At 33.4% G+C, this 20,483-nt stretch overlaps 3 protein-coding genes across 3 annotated transcripts; all 3 read right to left on the reverse strand.

Moving 5' to 3' along the window:
- Window positions 1-4,193: 4,193 nt before the first annotated feature.
- On the reverse strand, window positions 4,194-4,514 carry LOTGIDRAFT_88886 (hypothetical protein; the record flags this gene model as incomplete). Its single annotated transcript, XM_009067571.1, has 1 exon — window positions 4,194-4,514. A coding segment is annotated over one exon (321 nt), but the record flags the coding sequence as incomplete, so codon positions are not given.
- A 4,704-nt stretch (window positions 4,515-9,218) lies between these two features.
- Window positions 9,219-13,430, reverse strand: LOTGIDRAFT_236572 (hypothetical protein; the record flags this gene model as incomplete). The annotated part of the gene is made up of 7 exons (XM_009067572.1): window positions 9,219-9,881; window positions 10,091-10,262; window positions 10,596-10,740; window positions 11,038-11,119; window positions 11,611-11,820; window positions 12,338-12,623; window positions 13,372-13,430. 7 exons carry the CDS (start codon window positions 13,428-13,430, stop codon window positions 9,801-9,803), a joined length of 1,035 nt encoding a protein of 344 aa, XP_009065820.1. The 3' UTR covers window positions 9,219-9,800.
- A 3,472-nt stretch (window positions 13,431-16,902) lies between these two features.
- Window positions 16,903-20,091, reverse strand: LOTGIDRAFT_133246 (hypothetical protein; the record flags this gene model as incomplete). Its single annotated transcript, XM_009067573.1, has 7 exons — window positions 16,903-16,980; window positions 17,165-17,336; window positions 17,933-18,077; window positions 18,309-18,390; window positions 18,708-18,917; window positions 19,574-19,728; window positions 19,995-20,091. Coding segments are annotated over 7 exons (939 nt in total), but the record flags the coding sequence as incomplete, so codon positions are not given.
- Window positions 20,092-20,483: the final 392 nt, after the last annotated feature.

The raw sequence follows: 20,483 nt of genomic DNA on the forward strand, positions 1-20,483 counted from the left end.
GAACACCCAACACCAGTGTGTAATTGAGTTTGTCAAACATCTTTTCTGTCTCTGCCAATATTTATTTTTTACATATATCTAGTACAGAAATTTAATATAGTCTGGTTATCTTCTTTTCCTTATAAGATAAAGAATGAATTATCTCCCCTTAACTGTCTTATTGCACAACCCCATACACTATATTTATAATGAAGAAATTATCAGTAGTTAGTGGGTGAGCCGTGGTGTTGTGGTCTGTGGGTCTGATATGACCTCTTCCTCTGAGACTGAAGCAAGGGATAACTTCCTCTCATCTGGAGATCTTGTATCTTCTGATGTTTGGTAATCCACATCATCAATTCGATACTTACCTTTTGAGAAAAAAAACTGTTCAGAATTCAAAATTTCAACCAATGTACGAGGTTCATCTTGAACCTGGTCTTTAATTTATCCAAGTCTAAAATATTTTAGTTACTGAGCATTATTTGGATCTATTCCACTAAAACATATTATGCTAATAATGGTACAAATGTAGTCTGTGCTATTTTTAGAAATCTTCTCCCCACAACCCCCTCCTCCCGCTTTTGGGTTTTTGCATGCCTTTTTATTGACTAATTTTATGGTCTCGATTTGGAATTTGGTGTCTGAAATTGCATTTTTTTCTTGCAGATTTTGTAACATGATGAGAGATTTTCATGCGGAAGGATAATTCATTGAAATACTCGTTTTGTGTGCAGTGACTGACAAGTGGATGTTGATAAAATGTAGTGGTCTACTTTCAGTTTGACAAGCTCAAGATTTTCATGGTCATGGTCATTTTCATGTGACATATTGGAACGTTTTAAACGAGATTTCTGGAAAAAGTTGTCCTGTCTACTGTAGCGAGAGTTGTTATGGGCTCCAACCGGAAATTACTCTAATAAGGAAATTTAATGTAGTCTGATTATCTTCTTGTAATTTTTGAACATAAAGAATGAATTACCTCCCCTTGACTTTCTAATTATTGCACAACCCCATACACTATATTTATAATGAAGAAATTAGCAGTAGTTAGTGGGTGAGCCGTGGTGTTGTGGTCTGTGGGTCTGATATGACCTCTTCCTCTGAGACTGAAGCATGGGATAACTTCCTCTCATCTGAAGATCTTGTATCTTCTGATGTTTGGTAATCCACATCATCAATTCGATACTTACCTTTTGTAAAAACCAAACTGTTCAGAATTCAAAATTGCACCCAATGGACGAGGTTCATCTTGAACCGGGTTGTCGTCTGTAATTTGTCCACGTCTAAAATATTTTAGTTCCTGTGTAATATTTACTATAGTGGGAATCGTTACCCAAAATCTTCAGGCTAAGATGATCCTACACGGAACACCCAACACCATTGTGTCATTGAGTTTGTCAAACATCTTTCCTGTCTCTGCCTTCATATCCAATATTTATTTTTTACATATATCTAGTACAGAAATTTAATATAGTCTGGTTATCTTCTTTTCCTTATTATATAAAGAATGAATTGTATATTGTCGTCACCCATGTCCGTCCGTCCGACGGTCCGTTGGTCCGTCCTCAATTGCATGCTCGTAAACACTCTCCGAAACTTGGTAGGGTTGTTTGTAATCACCCAAGGATGAACCCTAGTGAAAATCAGAAAAATCGAAAAATATTATTGCCCTTGTTCTTAAAAACGCGTTCAATTCTTGACAGATTTTGATGTAGAATATTATTCGGTATCGCCTCAAAAAGTGCAAAAGAAGTGTATGTCTGAAGGTTGAATATTTCATACTGGTAATTGTTTCTGTACTGCCAAACATTTTTATCTAAAATCAAAGCTGCCAGTGGGCGTATTTTACCTTGCCTGGCAAGCTATCTTTGTATATTTGGTTATTTCGATACCAAGGCTTTCTTTTATATTGAAAATTTCTGGGTTATTGTCCTATTTTAAATTTCTTTCGTATTTTTTTTATATTGTGGTCGTTTTTTCTTTCTTATGAATTGTTTGTGCGTGTAAATCTGTTTTTATTCTGAGAAAACATATTATTTATTTATAAACATTATATTTATTTGTACACAATAAACAATAACAAACATTTTAACAGATTTATAAATATAATAAATAGAATATAATATCTGCTAAATAAATTTAATGGGACTCGAGGCGAAGCACGCAAAAATGTCTTGATTCAAATAAATATCAGTCACTCCTGATATGATAGGCATTATATTTGTGTTGTTGAAAAACAAAGAATGAAGTTTGATTTTAAAGGGAACTATAGAACACTAGAAGAGTAAGCTCTTGTTACTTGTTATACACCTTTGGTAGTGACAAGTTGAAATAGATCTTTGCTCAATTTATTTTTACTTTTTTAATTTTTTAGAGTTAATCTTTAAGCGTGCGGTTGCCAAAACGATTTGGTTGGTTTTAAGATGGGTTTCCTTATTTTTAGTGTCAAATTCAGCAAACTATTTGATAATCATATAATTATGTTCTTATTGCATACAATTAAGTTATAACCTATCATAAATTTCCATGAAAGTAGAGTTTGGATAAACATAAAAGACTTTTTGACCTTTCTTGATCGGTCACTCAATGGAATTCTGCTGGTAATTCTCTTCTAATTTAGCTAATTATGAATTATTTATAGACATATGAGACAAACTGGTATTTTTCCAAGTCTTTAGAACACCTCTACTTTCTACTCACATCAGTATTAGCATTATCATTGTCATAAATAAGGGAAAATAAGGGAACCCATCTTTAAGAGGTATCGGTAACATTTAGATATCGCTATTTGCGCAATTACTGGAAAGGTATAGTTCAGAAAATATTTTGGAAAATGTTTTTTTTTATTATCGATATACTTTCTTGTTTTTACAAGCAGCTTTGAAGAGCAGATGCATATCCGAGTTGACGAAACGACATAGAGACGATGCAATCCCCATTAGAGACTATACTTCGATCAGTTACACTGTTATCTTTGTGTTTCAGAGTACACATTATGGAGAACATCATCACAGTGATATATTTATCACATCGTCGTTTTCAGCGCATTCTCAAAATCTACACTTAGCACATTCCCTTACTTTCCAAGAATAAAACTTGAGGTAGACTGTAATTTTATGAAATAGTACTCATGGATCAATTAAATCAATACTGCCATGTCTGGATATTCCTGTCTGAAGTGTCGCCGTAGACATGTACATATTAGTATAAGCACGCCCAGTCGGCAAACCTCGACTACACCAACAACAAACTTTCTGAAATTGTCTTGAAACAGCAGGAATTTTGGCAGCATAAATAATTGGATTAAAGAGACTGTTTAAAGATCCTATACCAGAAGTAAAGGTTAGAATGGTATCCAGGTGGGCACCATAAGATTCCACGGTTTTTCTGTCTGCTAAAACCATTATCATGTAAGTTCCTGGAAGAAGAAAATATATTAAATTGTACAGAAGGGTCCATCGTTATCGATGTAGAAGACAACGTTGTCCACTACAAGTTGAAATAGCTATATCATGAAAAATATTGTTTGACTCAAGTTAAAATGCTCCATCAGATTTAAAAGTATATAGAAATGTGCAGACCCTAAAGCGCAGTAAATGATGGATAGGCTTATATTGCAAATTACATTAAATTGCAAGCAAACCTTTAATACATCAAACCATCGACTGATGCACTTCATGGAGAGCTAATATGTTACTAAATAAATGCATCTCTCTAATGATCGATGACATTGACAAGCATTGTATTGAGTATTGTATTGAACTTGAGCACACACTGGATATAAGTTCCATTGTCTCGAGACCACATCATAGTCTGTGATATCAGATATATAAAGCGGACGTTAACTTGTCATCTTCAAACCGACCGACCAAGAACACGTCACATTTCGGCTCATTTGGAGAACCAAAGTGTGCAAGCTTGTGATACATGTTATAAAAAATGCGAAAAGCTTCCTTACCTACAGGGATCCAACAAATTAAATAGATTCCAACGATAAGACCAACTGGCTTCACAAACCTCCACGTTCCACTTCTATGATAATCAGGTAATTGAGACTGGATGGCTAATGCATGTTGTCTAGCTAATAAACAAATCTGTGGATAAATAGTCACGATCACAATAAACGGAAAAGCATAAATAAATAAAGAAGTCACTAAATAACTTGTTGACATTACATCAAAGAAGGCACAATGACTCCACTCTTTGCCAATATTGCTCCAGCCAATAGCTGGTAAAGCAGAAAACGTTAACACAAATATCCACACTAGCATCGTCAAAATTTTCACTCTCTTTGGCGTCACATAAAAATGGTATTTGAAGGGATATTTGATTTTGATAAATTTATCAATTGTTAATAAAGCTATATTTAAAACGGAGGCCATATTTAAGCCATTGACTATTCCGTAGCGTAAGAGACACTCGTGTACATCTTTCCACTCCAGTAAGGTGTATAAACCGTTATATATCTCCAGAATACCTATTAATCCATCTGCTATAGCTAAGTTGATGATAAAATAGTTACACACATCTTGTTCTATAACATCAATAGACATAGCAGTCAACACTATCAAGTTTAATACAAACTCAGCTATACCAAAACCTACTAGAAAGGGAATTCCGACAAGATCCACCACATTGACTGGACTTCCAGTAAAGGCGATGAACACGTAATCTGTACCGTTCATCATGAGATGCTTAATTATGGACACCGTGCAGGATCTAATCGAATCTGAAATGATGAAATGAAGGTTCCCATCCTCACCACTGATTCGAATCCAAGATACGATGTCAGTAACCCTTCACAATTTCAGTAACCCTTAACAATTTAGCAACACTTTACAATTTCAGTAACCCTTCACAGTTTCGGTAACCCTTCATTAATCAGTAGCAATTCACAATTTCAGTAACCCTTCACAATTTCAGTATTCCTTCGCAATTTCAGTAATCCCTCATAACACTGTAACAGTGTGTTGAATATGCCTTGCTCTGAATAATGTTGGTAGCTACCATTTATGGATTATTCTTCAAGTAGATGGCTTCTCAACAGCAAAGCGGTTATATGTAAATTGTTTACAAAAAAAATCTTTTTTGACGGAACGACTGGCTCTAAAAAAGAAAAAAAGTTTTTCGACACGATCGACTTTTATATTATGTCAATATAATTCTGAAACGCACATATGTTTCACTGGTCCATCCTTTACCAATTTCTTGCGTAACTTGTTCCTATATTATTGAAATGAACACGACTCCAAAACCAGAATATAACTTCAATATGATTTGTATTTATATCTCCATGTAAGCTGTAAACTTATCCACGTTTTGTTAATTATTCACTATCATATTTTTAGCCTGTCTACTATTTAAAATTATCGTTTTTTAATCTTCTGTATTCTTATAACAATAATCTTTTTCTTAGTCTCTCGTGTTAAAAAACCTTTTTTTTTTTTATCTGAAAACCTCTTATAATAAACACATTATTTAAATCACTACTTGCGATATGTTGATGTTCACTACCACGAAAAAATGTATCTTTTTGACTGAGCAGCTTACAAGGTTCAATGGAGACGGTCGATTATTCACAATTTCTTAAAGATTTCAATCCATCAAATTTCAATCAAAACATGTCAGAAATCAATTTTCACTTGTTTAAACAATGGACATATTTCACTTAACCGATGTTGGTCTGCATACTGATTTAAGGGATTTATCACAAAATATTCTCAATTTCAATCGAGTTTTTACTCGCGCCCCATGGTTATCAATGAATGACTATATCAATCACCAATTTGGACCAACCTGCAAATTTTATAGGTCACATGACCGTGAATTACAGGTACATCAAGGTAAATTTAATATGTCCATAAAAAGTGTTTTTATCCCGTATAATATTTTAATATGCTTTCACCACGTGATATAGATCTAAAATAGGTTGTTTACTAAAACGGTCCATCGTTATTATATACTCATACACATACAATTCAAAAATAGAGAAAAATTTAAATCTTTATACTATGCAAGGACAGTCGTTTAAAAGCTGTCAATTTCTTCAGGACTTTTGTGGTATTGTAAAGTTGCATCCGTTAGTATAATTCTATTATTATACATTGTCAAGTTATCCAAAAGTAAACTTATATGCTATACAATAATGTTGTTTGCAAAGGAGTGCAAAGCAAAGACGAATTGTAGAATAGCGAAACCCAAACTAGACAAATATGGGTTTCTTTATCCTATTGTGACTTTCATTACCTATACCTACCACAATTCGTCCTTGTTATCATGAACGGGTGTAACATGACACGCTTTAATTGGTTAAAAATAAGGTTATTCTAGAACGGAACTGCGATAGAAAAATTGTTAAATTGCAATGGAGACAAAAACTATCCGAAAAAATGGAAACTAAATTGGAATCTTATCTTTATTACAGACTGTACGTTGGTGCCAAACTACATGAATTTATTTGGAGTAAGTTGTCATGTAGGAGTATTTCTCGCTTGCCTTAGCTACCTTCATAAATGATAAATAATTCTCAATCATTTTTTTAAAAAATATTCTTATTTATGCAAAGAGACAAATGAGCGTTTATTACCTTGACAGGCAAGCTGTCTTTTAATAGTGTTAAAATTGTTGATGGGTTCAGATTGTTCTCGACATCACGTCGTCACTATTTACCCTAATTTCTACGTTGATATTTTGTGACTAAATCAAGCAAGACTATCTCCAGCCTTAAGGCATATTTTTTAAAACGATTTTTAACATTAAAGATGTCATTTTGCCATCGGTTGTGATGTGAATTTCTATGAAAGAAGTTGATGAGTAATTAGTTATGACGTAATTAATGTTTATCCCATCAACATTTAACATCGAATCTTAATTATTTACTACATTCATAAATTCGGTCAATCAATTTCATCATTCAGTCAAAAGAACATTCGCGTTCATTTTTACTGATGTAGTGTTTTAGATGTACCATGTTAGGTCTCTAATATCTAGTACATGCCCTCATGCAGATGGAATATATTTGTGCTTGGTTATCATAGATAAATATTATAAAAAAACAAAGTCTCCCGAAGCTTGGGGTACACATAGGGCACAGATTGACCCAGTGAGGGACAAATGTCGAGGCTGAATTCAAAATGCGTGGGGCGTCTGAGAGGCTTCTCTAAGAAAATATTCAAAAAAATTAAATTGATGCATTTTGACACATATTTTGGGGAAAAACGTATAAAAATCACATTTTAAATTTGTTATGAAATAAAGTGGGGGTACAATTTTGGGTGCAAACTATTTTTCTAGAGAGGGGGTCCCCGACTACTGGTTCTCGACTGTAAATATTACTTATCAATGAGATGTTGTAAATATTACTTATCATTGAGACGTTGTAAATATTACTTATCATTGAGACGTTTTAAATTATACTTATCAATGAGATGTGATGAATATTTTTTTATCATTGAGACGATATAAATATTACTTATCAATGAGATGTGGTAAATATTTCATATCATTGAGACGATATAAATATTACTTATCAATGAGATGTGGTAAATATTACTTATAAATGATTCTTTGTCCAGGATTGTTCATCGATGAGATGGTGTAAATATTACTTATCAATGAGATGTTGTAAATATAACTTATTATTGAGACGATATAGATATTACTTCTCAATGAGATGTGGTAACTATTACTTATCATTGAGACGATATAAATATTATTTATGAATGAGATATGGTAAATATTACTTATCAATTAGATGGGATAAATATAGAATTGAGACGTTGTAAATATTACTTATAAATGATTCTATGTCCAAGATTGCTCATCGATGAGATGGTGTAAATATTTCACATTAATGAGATGTGTTGAATATTACTTATCAATGAGACGTTGTAAATATCTATTATCAATGAGATGTGATGAATACTACTTATCAATGAGACTTTGTAACTATAACTTATCATTGAGACGTTGTAAATATTACTTATCAATGAGATGTGGTAAATATTACTTATCATTGAGACGTTTTAAATATTACTTATCAATGAGATGTTGTAACTATCACTTATCACTGAGACGTTGTAAATATTACTTATCAATGAGATGTTGTAAATATTACTTATCATTGAGACGTTGTAAATATTGCTTATCATTGAGATGTTGTAAATATTACTTATCATTGAGACGTTGTAAATGTTACTTATCAAGAGATGTGATGAATATTATTTATCATTGAGACGATATAAATATTACTTATCAATGCGATGCGGTAAATATTACTTATCATTGAGACGTTGTAAATATTACTTATCATTGAGACGTTGTAAATATTACTTATCAATGGCATGTGGTAAATATAATCTATCAATGACATGCGGTGGATATTTCAAATTAACGAGATGTGGTAAATTTTTTACATTAATGAGATGTGGTAAATATTTTACATTAAGGAAATGTTGTCAATATTTTACATTAATGAACTATGGATGATGAAATATAGATATTACTTTTCTGTTTCAACATTGAGAAAGGCCGTTAGTTAGTTTGTTAATTACTTCTTTTTCATTTTAACGGATATCCAAATATCGCAAACCTATTTATTTTCAACGAAGGAAAAAAAGCTTCATTAATGAGTTTTCATTCAAGTTTTCTAAATGATATTCTGAAATGTTATGATGACATTATGATATATAGGCAGTTCAAACCAAAACAGACTACCGTGATTAATTAGGAAAATATCTTAATTAATTAATTAATAATTTTAATCAATCACTTTACATGTAAACAGCAAACATAATCTGTATACTCGTTTGAAAATATTTGTTCCTGTTATTCAAACAACAAGAGCACTGGATTGGATGTAAATTGAGATGACCTACATGAACATATCGTCAGATCATGAATGATGAATGAAGTCACTCAGAAAAAAACATGAAATGGGACGAAACGAAACGTCCATATCCGCATCTGGTCAAAGGTTTTGATGGAGGTAATATGCCGCTATAATCCATTTGACCTGAATTGTTAATGAAGTGGTTTTATTGTCTGAATTTAAAGTATGGATAAAAAAAAATTAACTAATTTGCATAGAAATACCAGTAAAGTGAGACAAAAAAAAAACGACCTCGGTAGGCCATTATATACTTGACAGTACCTCATTATGAGAGCCAATGTCATTAGATATTCATATTATCAATATTCATAGTCCAGATTGCCATGAAAAAAAAGCATAAAATGCAATAATAATAGTAGTTTATTCAAGTGTATGATATTCTAAAAATTTGAAAAATGACAGATCAACTATTATAAGCTTTGTGATCAATACTATACCCTTCACCATGTACATTTATAAACTGATATTTCTTGAAACAGTCTGCAAACATAGGACCCAAATCGTGAGGTAAGTTCAAAAAAGCATCCTTTTGGTAGAAAAATTTTCAAGTATTTCGACAGAATTAGATATTAAAAGCTGTCAGTTAAGGATGTCGTTGAATTTAAAAGGATATTACTGCGTCTTAGAATGGACATAAAATTATCAAACTTACTTTAATGGATCATTAATTAGTTTTATTTATTTATTGGATTGTAGAGGGATTCTATGACACCAGGTTAGTCCATTGATGAACAAAGAATCATTTTAACCTAGTATCAATATTTTAATTTTTTGGTCATCCTTAGAGATGGTATACCTTTAAAGAAGCTCAGTGAATCAACCTCACTGGAGAGTCGGAGTAAAAATAAAAGCTATAATAACAAACGGAACGAAAGTTTGGTCTTCATGTTATTTGGACTGTATTCAATTAATAAATCATATAGTTGTGTTACATCTTCACTCCAAATTTATAAACAGTTTTCTGCTTGTATGTATCCCCTTCACGTAATATTGTATTTGGAAAATTTGCCTGAAATTTGAAAAATTCTGAGTTTTATTGGTAAAGAATGCTTGCCAAGCAATATAACTTACGTCCACCGATAGCTTTGCCAGTGCATGTGGCGTTGTGGAGTTTTTAAAAAGCCTAGGGCATCAAGGTCAGCTTGCCACCTGGTTGACAACTCCGTGATGAGTTCAACTGTAGTAGCGACCACTCAATAAATAAGGTGTATATCTTACGTGATGAAGGCTGTCAGGATAGTGTTGTGCTTCTAAACAGAAACCACCAAATCGTTTATAAACCACACCATTCTTGCCCTTAGTGTCTTTCAAATTTTTACAAGTATAAAACTGCATACCAGGTTCAGTTGTATAACATTCTATATATCTTCCACTTGGTGGGTGTTCTATCCTGAGACAAAAGATTGTTTGTAATCGTTAAGGCAGGGTTAGGGTTTGGGCTATAAACAAAAATTCACAATCATAGTCTTTGTGGCCTTATGCACATACCGTTTTCTTCGTCGTTAAAATCAGTAGACTGTTATCTTGGCATTCCTTACACGAATAGTCTTGGAGAGAAAGCACCACATTACAGAATGTCTTCTATTGCAGACAATCCATCTTCAAGCGCATCAAGTCATTTCAGTCCTCTGATGATTCATTAAAGAATATAGTAGATATAAGTCATAACTTCGATTGCCTCTCAAAATTGTCAAATGACAGATTAATACTGAAAATATCTCACCTTGCTCCGAACTGCATACCTTCAACCGAAGGTAAATGAAAATTATTATCAAATCCAAGACCATTATTCACTTTTTCAAGAACATCTCCTAATCTTACAGGCTGTCTTAAATCTAATAATGTACCGTCAACTGGTCGTATTTCACCTGTAAGAGAAATCGACATCATTACACATCACATATTTCCAAATCAAAGATTGTTAATTAACTAAGCGTTGGTATCCAACATTTTGCGCGCCTTATATCCCGGGGGAAACTAATAATTCAGTTATAGCACAACTAATAATAAGACAATTATTACCGCCGAGTGTGGTGTGTAATAGTACAAGTACTCAATATCGAGAAGATTAAGGTTGATTATCAGGATATATTCATTTGGGATGTAATAGCATGCAGTGAGAGATGTCAAAAGATTCGTTAAGTAATAAGAGGAAATTCGCCTACCTGTTGGAATTGTATTTTCGTCTAACACCGTATAGGAATGACCAGGTATTGTTATTACGTGATCGTTCAGGTTATTAGATTCCTGGAGTAGATAAATATACAATTACGTTGATACAATGAACAATCAAATATCTTTCTTTTAACAGGGAACTTACTCGTTATTAATGGCATTGTACATGGTTTTGGGTATCAAAATCAGGGTATTAGTTCAGTTTGAAAACTGCAATCACAACAAATGCAGATATTCAAAATGTTCCGGTTGTAGACTTCTGAGGCAGGATTCAAGTTGAAAGAAGGCAGAATGATAGAGGAAAGGGAGGTACTGGGGTGATAGTCACCATTACTCTGAACAATTTAAAACTGTCCACTATTTAAGACTAAAATTGGGTTTACAAAAATGCTTAAGTATCCTCAGTGGTCAAATAAAATTGCAGATAATTACTCCCCTTGAAGTAAAACGTATATAAAACGTTACTCTTTAGATTGGTTACTAGTAGGCCTATAACTATTGCCCAAAGTTGATTTGTACAGTCGTTTGATTTGATACATTGTTTATTGATCAATGCAACTTACATGACCAGCAAGATTAAAATATGTATGATTGGTAAGATTCACTGGTGTAGCTTTAGTTGTAGTGGCTTTATAATCTAATTTCAGTTCATTATCGGCTGTTAGTTCATAGATAACTGTAACAGTTAGCTCCCCTGGATATCCTTCTTCACCATCAGCACTAATATACTTTAATAACAGTTTATCATTATCAATGGTGGCTGTCCATAACACCTACAGCAAATAAAGTAACTGATAAGATTCCCAACCTTCTTCCCCTTTTTCAGCAGGACATGGCAAGGGGTTTTTTTATCAGTTGGAATGAAATAAAAGGCAATGTGTTACAAGGTTCTGATTTTCTGCTCGATTTATTTGGAACACTGCATTTTCCCATTTTCCGATTTCCATCTGTCGGAGAATTTTAAACAAATACTCAACCTGTCGCATGGGGGCCTCGGTGCATTGTCCTATCCGAATGACTCCATGTTGGCGAGCATACGTCTACACAGAAGCTAGACCGAGCATGACCAGCTCATTCAGATTTATGAATCAGTGTTTCCTTTAATTACATCCAAACTCCAAAGGCCACTCAATGTATAGTTTTATCATTATAAGGCTGCACATTTCCAGAAATCCTAGCTTTCAAATGAGAAATAACATTGTCTTGTAAAATTGAACAAGATTTTCTGCCTAAATCATCGCCAGTCGGATAACAAATGTTTGTTAATATCCAAACCTTCCACGAACATACCTTGTCAAAACCCACAATGCCACCATGTAAAGCATTAGGTCCATTATTAGCAGCAAGCTTATAAGTCTTTCCATCCAATTCAAAAGAAGCTCCAGCAATTCTGTTGGCGTACCGTCCTATCAAAGCTCCGAAATATGGGCTTCTTGTCAAGTAACCTTCCATGTCATCAAAACCAAGACAGATATCGTTACTTTTTCCATTGTTATCTGGTAGTAAGATATCTGTTATGATACCACCATAATCTAATATCTTAATGGTTAAACCATTGTTATTACTAAGTATGAATCTGAAATCAATTATTTAAGACTTACCGGGATTGTAAAGAGGTTTCCTATCGGGGAGACTGATAGAATTTGTACTATTCCAATTTTCAATCAGACGGCTGTTGTGGTTCCTGCAATTTCTCTAAAACTGAGTGCTTGATGACCTCACAAAACGAGATGGGACTTATGTGATAAAGCATATTTTGCGACCAGTAATGTCATCAAACACTTAGATTAAATAGAATTGTAGGAACCACAGACGCTGATTGAAAATAGGAAAGATGCAAATGGATGCTGTCAGTGTCCCCGATACACATAATTTTTTTTTAGAAAACCTTTGAAATGCACTGCATTGCAGAAGGTTGAGAATAGGTCTGGTTAAAGGATTACTGCCTCTATTTAGCTGTAGCTTATTCAGGGAAGCTGTGCTGGACTCTTCGCTCTTGTCAGTTCCGCGCATGGAATTACAGAGGTCGGGTTTTATGCCACATCATACCGTCCCAGTTGAATACACGAGATCTGCCAAGGAAGCAAGTTTTTTGGCAAAAATCTCATAACTAGGTTAGATATCTCAGATATCTCGTCCCCCTTCGGACATAAACCTGGCTTCGCCACTGCATGTATATACAGTTATATGATACCGGTACCCCGTTGGTTAAATAAGAGGCCCGTGTCAAGTGTATGCGATGCGATAGATCAGATGGTTTGCTGTGTATCGCCAGTCTACCTGGGTCTACAAGAGAACTGTGCTATACTTTGTCCATATCTTACCTGGATACATCTCTTCCATTAGCTGTTTTTCCAAATAATTCCTGACTGATAGAGGACATTTTGTTTTTGTGTCATTTATATATAAACGACAAGTTTAATGAATAACAAATAAAAAGTACTCAGTTTAAAGCGACACGACCATGAATGAAACTATTATATTGATAATCAAATATGCGCATTTATTTATCCTTAGGTGTTTTTCCTTCGGAGTATGTCTTTGAGTGTTTAGGCAACCAGTATATAAACATGCTTATCAACGGACGTACTTTATGACTTTGTGTGTGAGGGTGTGTCGATACCCATATACTACATTGGCTTTAAAAACCGCTTTTGAACCATGGAATTACGGGCGACATTCATATATTGCTCTCGTAAATTAAACGTATTTTCTAAAAGTCGTAGATAGTTTTGCACCATTTTCAATCATACTCGTTATTACAATATTGTTCAATGTCATTCTGATGGTACAGCCGTCTCTTTAAGACTATCTTAAATGTGTTCAGTAAGATAACACAAGAAATTTGATAATAAAGTTGAATGAGATAATCTAGAAACTATTTTTGAGTGTCCTATATAGAATAAACAGTCTGACGTTCTAACAAGGTAAAGTTATAGATTGTGCAATGAGGGAAATGTAAGTCTTATAAGAATAGAATAATAAGATAGAATTATAGAGCTTATATCACGGATGCCCCTCTAAGACTATCTTTAATTCATCCTGTAAGATAACAAGAAATTTGATAATATGGTGAAAGAAATATGGTTGGGACTGTTTATTTTAGCTGTTATTTTTGAGTAAATATAGGTCTATCTAATGGAAATTATTGGATATTGAAACCCAAACTAGAACAATTTTGGCCTATCGTTATCCCACAATTCTTTATATTACCAAGAAACGGGTCCCGCATGACTCGTTTTGGTTGGTTTAAAAACTTGTTTGATTTCATTGGAGACGAAAAAGAAGATATCAAAAAGGAAAGGAAATTATAATCTAATTTGATTAATTAGAATGCTAGCGCCTTGGACCAGCCCGAAACTGACAAAAGGAACCTTAAATTTTAATAGACAGTATGTCAGTATCAGTGACATAACCATGTTGTATGGCAACATATACGACGTTTATCACATCTAACCGAGGCTTTCACAATCCCATATTCTCGTTATTAATATTGATTGGAAGAGGTTTTACTTCTCGACCAATTAGATTTCTTCAGACAAATGAGGGAAAATGTTTGAATAACCAGACGCACGATTTCCAGGAGCATGTTTACTTTCTTATAGTTGAGTCTCAAAGTTCAAGGCTTGGTTGAAAGGCACGTGGAAAGTTTCATGCACCAAACAGCTAGGCCTACTATGCTATTTTTCAGAACAGGAATGAACATAATAATAATTGCTTCCCCAGCTGTTACACCGCTTCTAATTATGACAATAATGATACTATTTCGCGAATGAATGATTTCACTAGGCAAGTACGAAACAGTAAGCTCCCTGCCATTTCACCATTACCGGAAAAATCCCAAGTGAAAAATAAATTGATTTGGAAGGAAGCGTTAGTATTCTGTGAATATTTAAGACAAACAGTCTATGGTAACAGTTCGGCCAGAGCTCTGTAACATTTCTTTTTTATTTGCCATTTATAATTTACCGGTAGGCCTACTATGACCAGATTGTTCCCAAGTTACCTTAACAACCTTATCTTCAGGGTGGGGGGCTTTGGATATAATATATGATATATGATGTATGACGGTTGGGGCGGGGGATGTCCCTCATCCCTCCAGGATCACCGCCCTTGACTACATTCATCCAAGAGTACCTTCAATCAGTTCATCCGATGTTCCATATAAGTATGCCCATTAGGTTTTGCATTTGGCCGTATTGGGTGGGATTATTGCAGCAGGTAACTTTAATATACCTCCTACTATTTATAACTTCGAAACAAATTAAACATCGGTTACCAAGCACGAAACACCCACTTGATTTTCGGAAGGCCTATATCAAGGGCTGCACCCCACATTTCATAAAAACTTGACAGCAGTTGTGACCTCTATCGCATTCACAAGCAAAGTATGGACGTACGGATAAACAAGGGCAGCGCCAACAAGGGCATTTAAAAATAACAACCCAAAGGTTTGACATGGTTTAAATGTACACATAGTAGTAGTAAATTCAATTCAATTTTACTTAAGTCCACAACTATACTACTTTTACTCCCGATTTTTCCATTCTTTGGAAGAGATTTTTGATTGATGGAATTGTCTTGATTGTACGGATTTTCATTCCAGAATTTCAGAACATTTTCCATGTTCGCCTGGATGTCTGACAGTGTTAAACCTCTATAAGAAACATAAAACTCTTTTTATTTCTATAATAAACAAAACAATGTTCCCTAATAAAAAAAATACCACTTTTACAAAAATATAACATATAATTCAATGCTATAAAAAGGTGTAGAATTCCTTTTTCAGACCAATATTACAATTGAAACATCTATATATCTATACAAACAATAAAATTCAAATTTGGAATATCTATATAACAAACAATTCGATAATTTATTTTTCAGCAGATCTAATGGAAATAATGTCATAATTGTGCAATGAGGTAAATTTAGTTGTCAAATGATGGTCAGGTTATCTTCATTGATGACTTAATGAATACTTCATCAACAGTCTAGTTTAGGACTCTAAATAGACTACAACTGTCTAATAAATAACAAATAACAAAACATAACAACCATAACAATATACCTCAATAACAATATAATATCTAAAAATAAATCCTATAGGCCCAATATACACAGCATTTAAACCAACTATAACGGAAATGTCATATATTAGGGGAACATCTAGCCTTAAAGTATATATTGCACAAGATTTTAACTTTCCACCTTCCATTTTCAAATTCCATATACATTTATACCAATGTAATTAAAACATATTGACCCCTTTCAATAGCCCCTTTTACACCAGGCTGATATAAATTGTTCTGTTCTCGGTCTGGACCAAACCGTGCTAAAATGTACCCATTTACATTTACAGTAAATTCAAGTGGTCTTCAAACAGTTCTGCAGTTGTAGTGTAAATGAAAAGCATTCTCGGCACGGTTATCTGTAGAACTCTTCTTGAAGAAGTTAAAATTAACCCTTGTAGCCACCGTAATGTAATCGAAAACATCTGGATGTAATCAACAATTTTACTTAATAATAATGAAATTCTGCAGGAAAAAGGTGAATGTCGCTTATGAGGCAATTGCACAGTAAAGCATTCTCGGAACGGTTCCAAGGTGGGCAAGAGTTGGAACGGTTCTCAGAACGCTCGACCGTTTACATTACGCAAAATTCATAGGTTCTCAGAATTGATAAATTTTGTAAAAGGGGTTAGTGTGAAATTTAACATGCAAATGAGGTCATTTCAACCAATCAAAACATGTAATGGAGAAGCGTGTTCTTGTTTACAGTTAATGTAAATGTAATGTAATAGACTTAATGTTCCCCTAATATTACATAATCATTTCATTTTTTTTAACAACAAATTAAATTGTACCAAACTGAAAGACTGTATGATGTTGATAAGTTTCTTCTGGCCGTAATATTACACTGGGAAAATTTTTCTGAAAAAAGAACAAAAATTAACATTTTGAATCCAAAAATTATTTTCTTTTGTCTCAATAAATGACCACCATAATTTGATAAGTAAACTTTAAGAATAATGTAGCAGATCAAGGGTGCAGATAAAAAAACAGGCTCAAAGTGCTTTTGGCCTCCACCAAGCCCATTTTATTTAAGTGTACTTACATGGTTCACAGCATCAGGGTAGCCCTGTGTTTCCAGAGCTAAGGCACCAAATCTTTTATAAACTGCTCCAGCTTTACCAAGAATATCATCAAAATAATAACTTGTATAAAACTGTAGACCTGGAGTAGTAGTATAACATTCCATATATCTACCAGAGACTGGATGTTCTACTCTTGAAACATGAAAAAAAATTCAAAAATCTGTTGACCATAAAGGCAACTGTTTTTTTTCAATGAGTCTAAGTAAGAAAAAGTTGTGTTATAATAGGCAGACATAGAAGCTTTCTATATGTAGAGATATATTGAATTGAAAGTGGAAATGAAATGAATGGAGTTTTACGTCCTACTCTTCTGCACCATGTGGGCTAATGAAGATGGGCAACGCCATGCAGGGTGTCATGAGGGAAATTTTGCAAGGGCAGCATTAGCCTGCTCTTTTTCGATTTCCAACTGTCGAGGGATCTTTAACTTGCACAGCCTGTAGCACACAGGGCCTCGGTTAATTGTCCCATTCGAACGACTAGACGCTTTTTTCATGTCAGCCCCTCTTACCTGCATTACTGACAGGGGGAAACCTTGTTGGAATTGAAAGTGGAAGTCAAAATACTAATAATAATCAATAATGTGTTGAGCTTCTCCTAGCTTAAAGATTTCAAGCAAAATTATGGTTTTTCAGTACGTTTTTAAAGTGCAATTTGCATATTATTAAGCAAATTTTATAATGAAATATTTTTTGATAAATTTAGACAACAATATTCTAACTAAATACCTGGCTGCTAACTCTAATTTTCCTGTTACATTGAGATTAAAATTATTGTCATATCCTATACCATTATTAACAGTATTTAATCTCTCTCCCATCTTAATACCTGATCTTAGATCCATTAAACTACCATCAACTTTCCTGATTTCACCTATGAAGACAATAAGCAATAACTCAAGTTGATGAATCTCAAGTTGACAAACTCACTTATGAGAGTGGCATGAGGTGTTCTGAAAAAAGTGAGCATTCCCTTTCTTACAAATGCCACTTTACTTTACATAGTAGGCTTGCACTTCAGTAAATAAGATTTTTAATTGGTCTTAAATCTAAATCAACTTCTAACATCGATTTCCGTGGATTGGAGAATTATTATAGGTCCTACCTGTGGGTATAGAACTATCATCTAAGGGAAGATAACTATCAGCATGAATGGTAACAACATGGTCATCTATCACTCCATTTGCCTGAAATTTAGGTATTGAGGTTTAAAATATATCAAAGAAAGAAAGAATAACAACTTAGGTTCACAAGAAACTTGGTCCATGGACAAACCTCCTAGCATTGATCTTTTCCTGATTATTCATTTGCAATTGACAGCTGGAAAAAAGGAGATTTGGGGAAAGGTAACCCATTCAAGTTCACCAAACTTTCACACGCTGAACAAGATTAGACATTTTTTTTATCCTTATCGAGCAAATGACGTCAAATTCTAATGCTCTCTCTAATAGATTGCGCTAAGGCCCTTTCTCACACGGATACAACCGAAGAATAATTCACTTACATGACCAGCAAGATTAAAATATGTATGATTGGTAAGATTTATTGGTGTAGCTTTAGTTGTAGTTGCTTTATAGTGAAGGGATAATTTATTCTCATCATCTAATTCATAATCAACATTAATAGTTACTTCCCCTGGATAGTTCTCCTCTCCGTCTGCACTAACATAAGATAATGATAGAACATTGCCTTTAATCTCAGATTTCCATATCACCTGACAATATATAATAGATAATCAGTATCAGTAAAAATGTATATGGAATAGCAGTCTCAAAATAGTACTGTTAGTCTAAGAATGTCTTTGCGTTTATAAAAATATAAGCATAAGCACACATTATGTCTTCGAAATTTCTTTTTATAGAGGACAATTTTCAGCCAAAATTTGTGACTTTTTTGGGTTGAAATTTCTAGGAGAGAAATGTGTTTCTTTTCAATTTAAACTTACAAAAGATTATGTTTTTATCAACGCAAAGATATTGTAAGACTATCAGTGCTATTTTTAGGATGATATTCTAATACTCTAAAAAAAATATGGAAAAAAATTTCAAAAACTTAATTTACTCAGACAATAATAAAAAATAGACCAAACAATAGGTGAACAAAAGGTGTATTCAGTTGATAAACTGGTCTAATGCTTCTTGAAACACATAATTTGTTCATGTCACAATATCCCACTGTTGGAAAGGGAAGAAATTTGATTGGCTGGCGATGTCATCAAACAGATGAATGTTCAATGTATTAAAGGACTAAATTAAATTTAAAAGCCAATAAAAAACGGAATTAAAGTCTGGTCTAATTTTAATTAAATTGTACATTTTACAATTCACTTGCAATACCTTTCAAAAATTATACGATGCTACAGTAGCTTACCTTATCAAATCCTATTTTACCACCATGTAAAGAATTGGGTCCATTGTTGATAAACAAAGAGTATTTCTTTCCATCTAATTCAAACTTTCCATTAGCTATTCTATTAGCCACTCTACCAATTATAGCTCCCATGTATGGACTTCGCTTTTCATATCCTAAAATATATTAAGAAGAAATATCTTATTTTGCAAAATATCAACTAGAACTTCTGATAGAATGTAGTCATTATCTGGCAGTATTAGAAAATCAGTACCGTAGTATCTTGAATTTTTGTGTGCTTTTTGGCTTAAATGAAAACATGATTTTGAAGATTTTCTTTAAAAAAAAAGGAACCACAAACTGTCTTTGATACAGATACAAAGGCTGGGATACCTGTTAATATCATGCCTTCTAAAATGTGAAATATTCTGAATATATTCACCTTCCATATCATCAAATCCAAGGCAAATATCTTCAGTTTTACCAATTTTATCAGGCACCAATATTTCGGTTATAATACCACCATAATTTAATATCTTTATTTCAAGTCCATTATTATTTCTTAAGGTATACCTAAATTAAATATATGTTTGAAAATTATCAAACACTTTCTTTTTTATGCAAGGGGATGCTTCCCATTTCTCCTTTCATCAGGCACTTGATCAAGTTCTTCTGTAATTTCAGAATGACTTCAGACATGAAATGGATTTCCCTACTACATAACTTGTAAGCTTATCTAATACATACACAATAATTCTATAAAACACCTTTGAAATTTCTCAAAGAATAATTAAATCATGATAATAATAATCGTTTTCTTCTAGAAATAAGGTAATTGCAATCCATTCTTTTAGTGTAGCCAAAAGGATTGTAGGAAAGAAAGAATTTTATAGACACCCATATGATTTTGCAAATTGTGGTATAACAGAAG

The sequence above is a fragment of the Lottia gigantea genome, assembly GCF_000327385.1.
Source record: "Lottia gigantea unplaced genomic scaffold LOTGIsca_83, whole genome shotgun sequence".
Lineage (NCBI taxonomy): Eukaryota > Metazoa > Mollusca > Gastropoda > Lottiidae > Lottia > Lottia gigantea.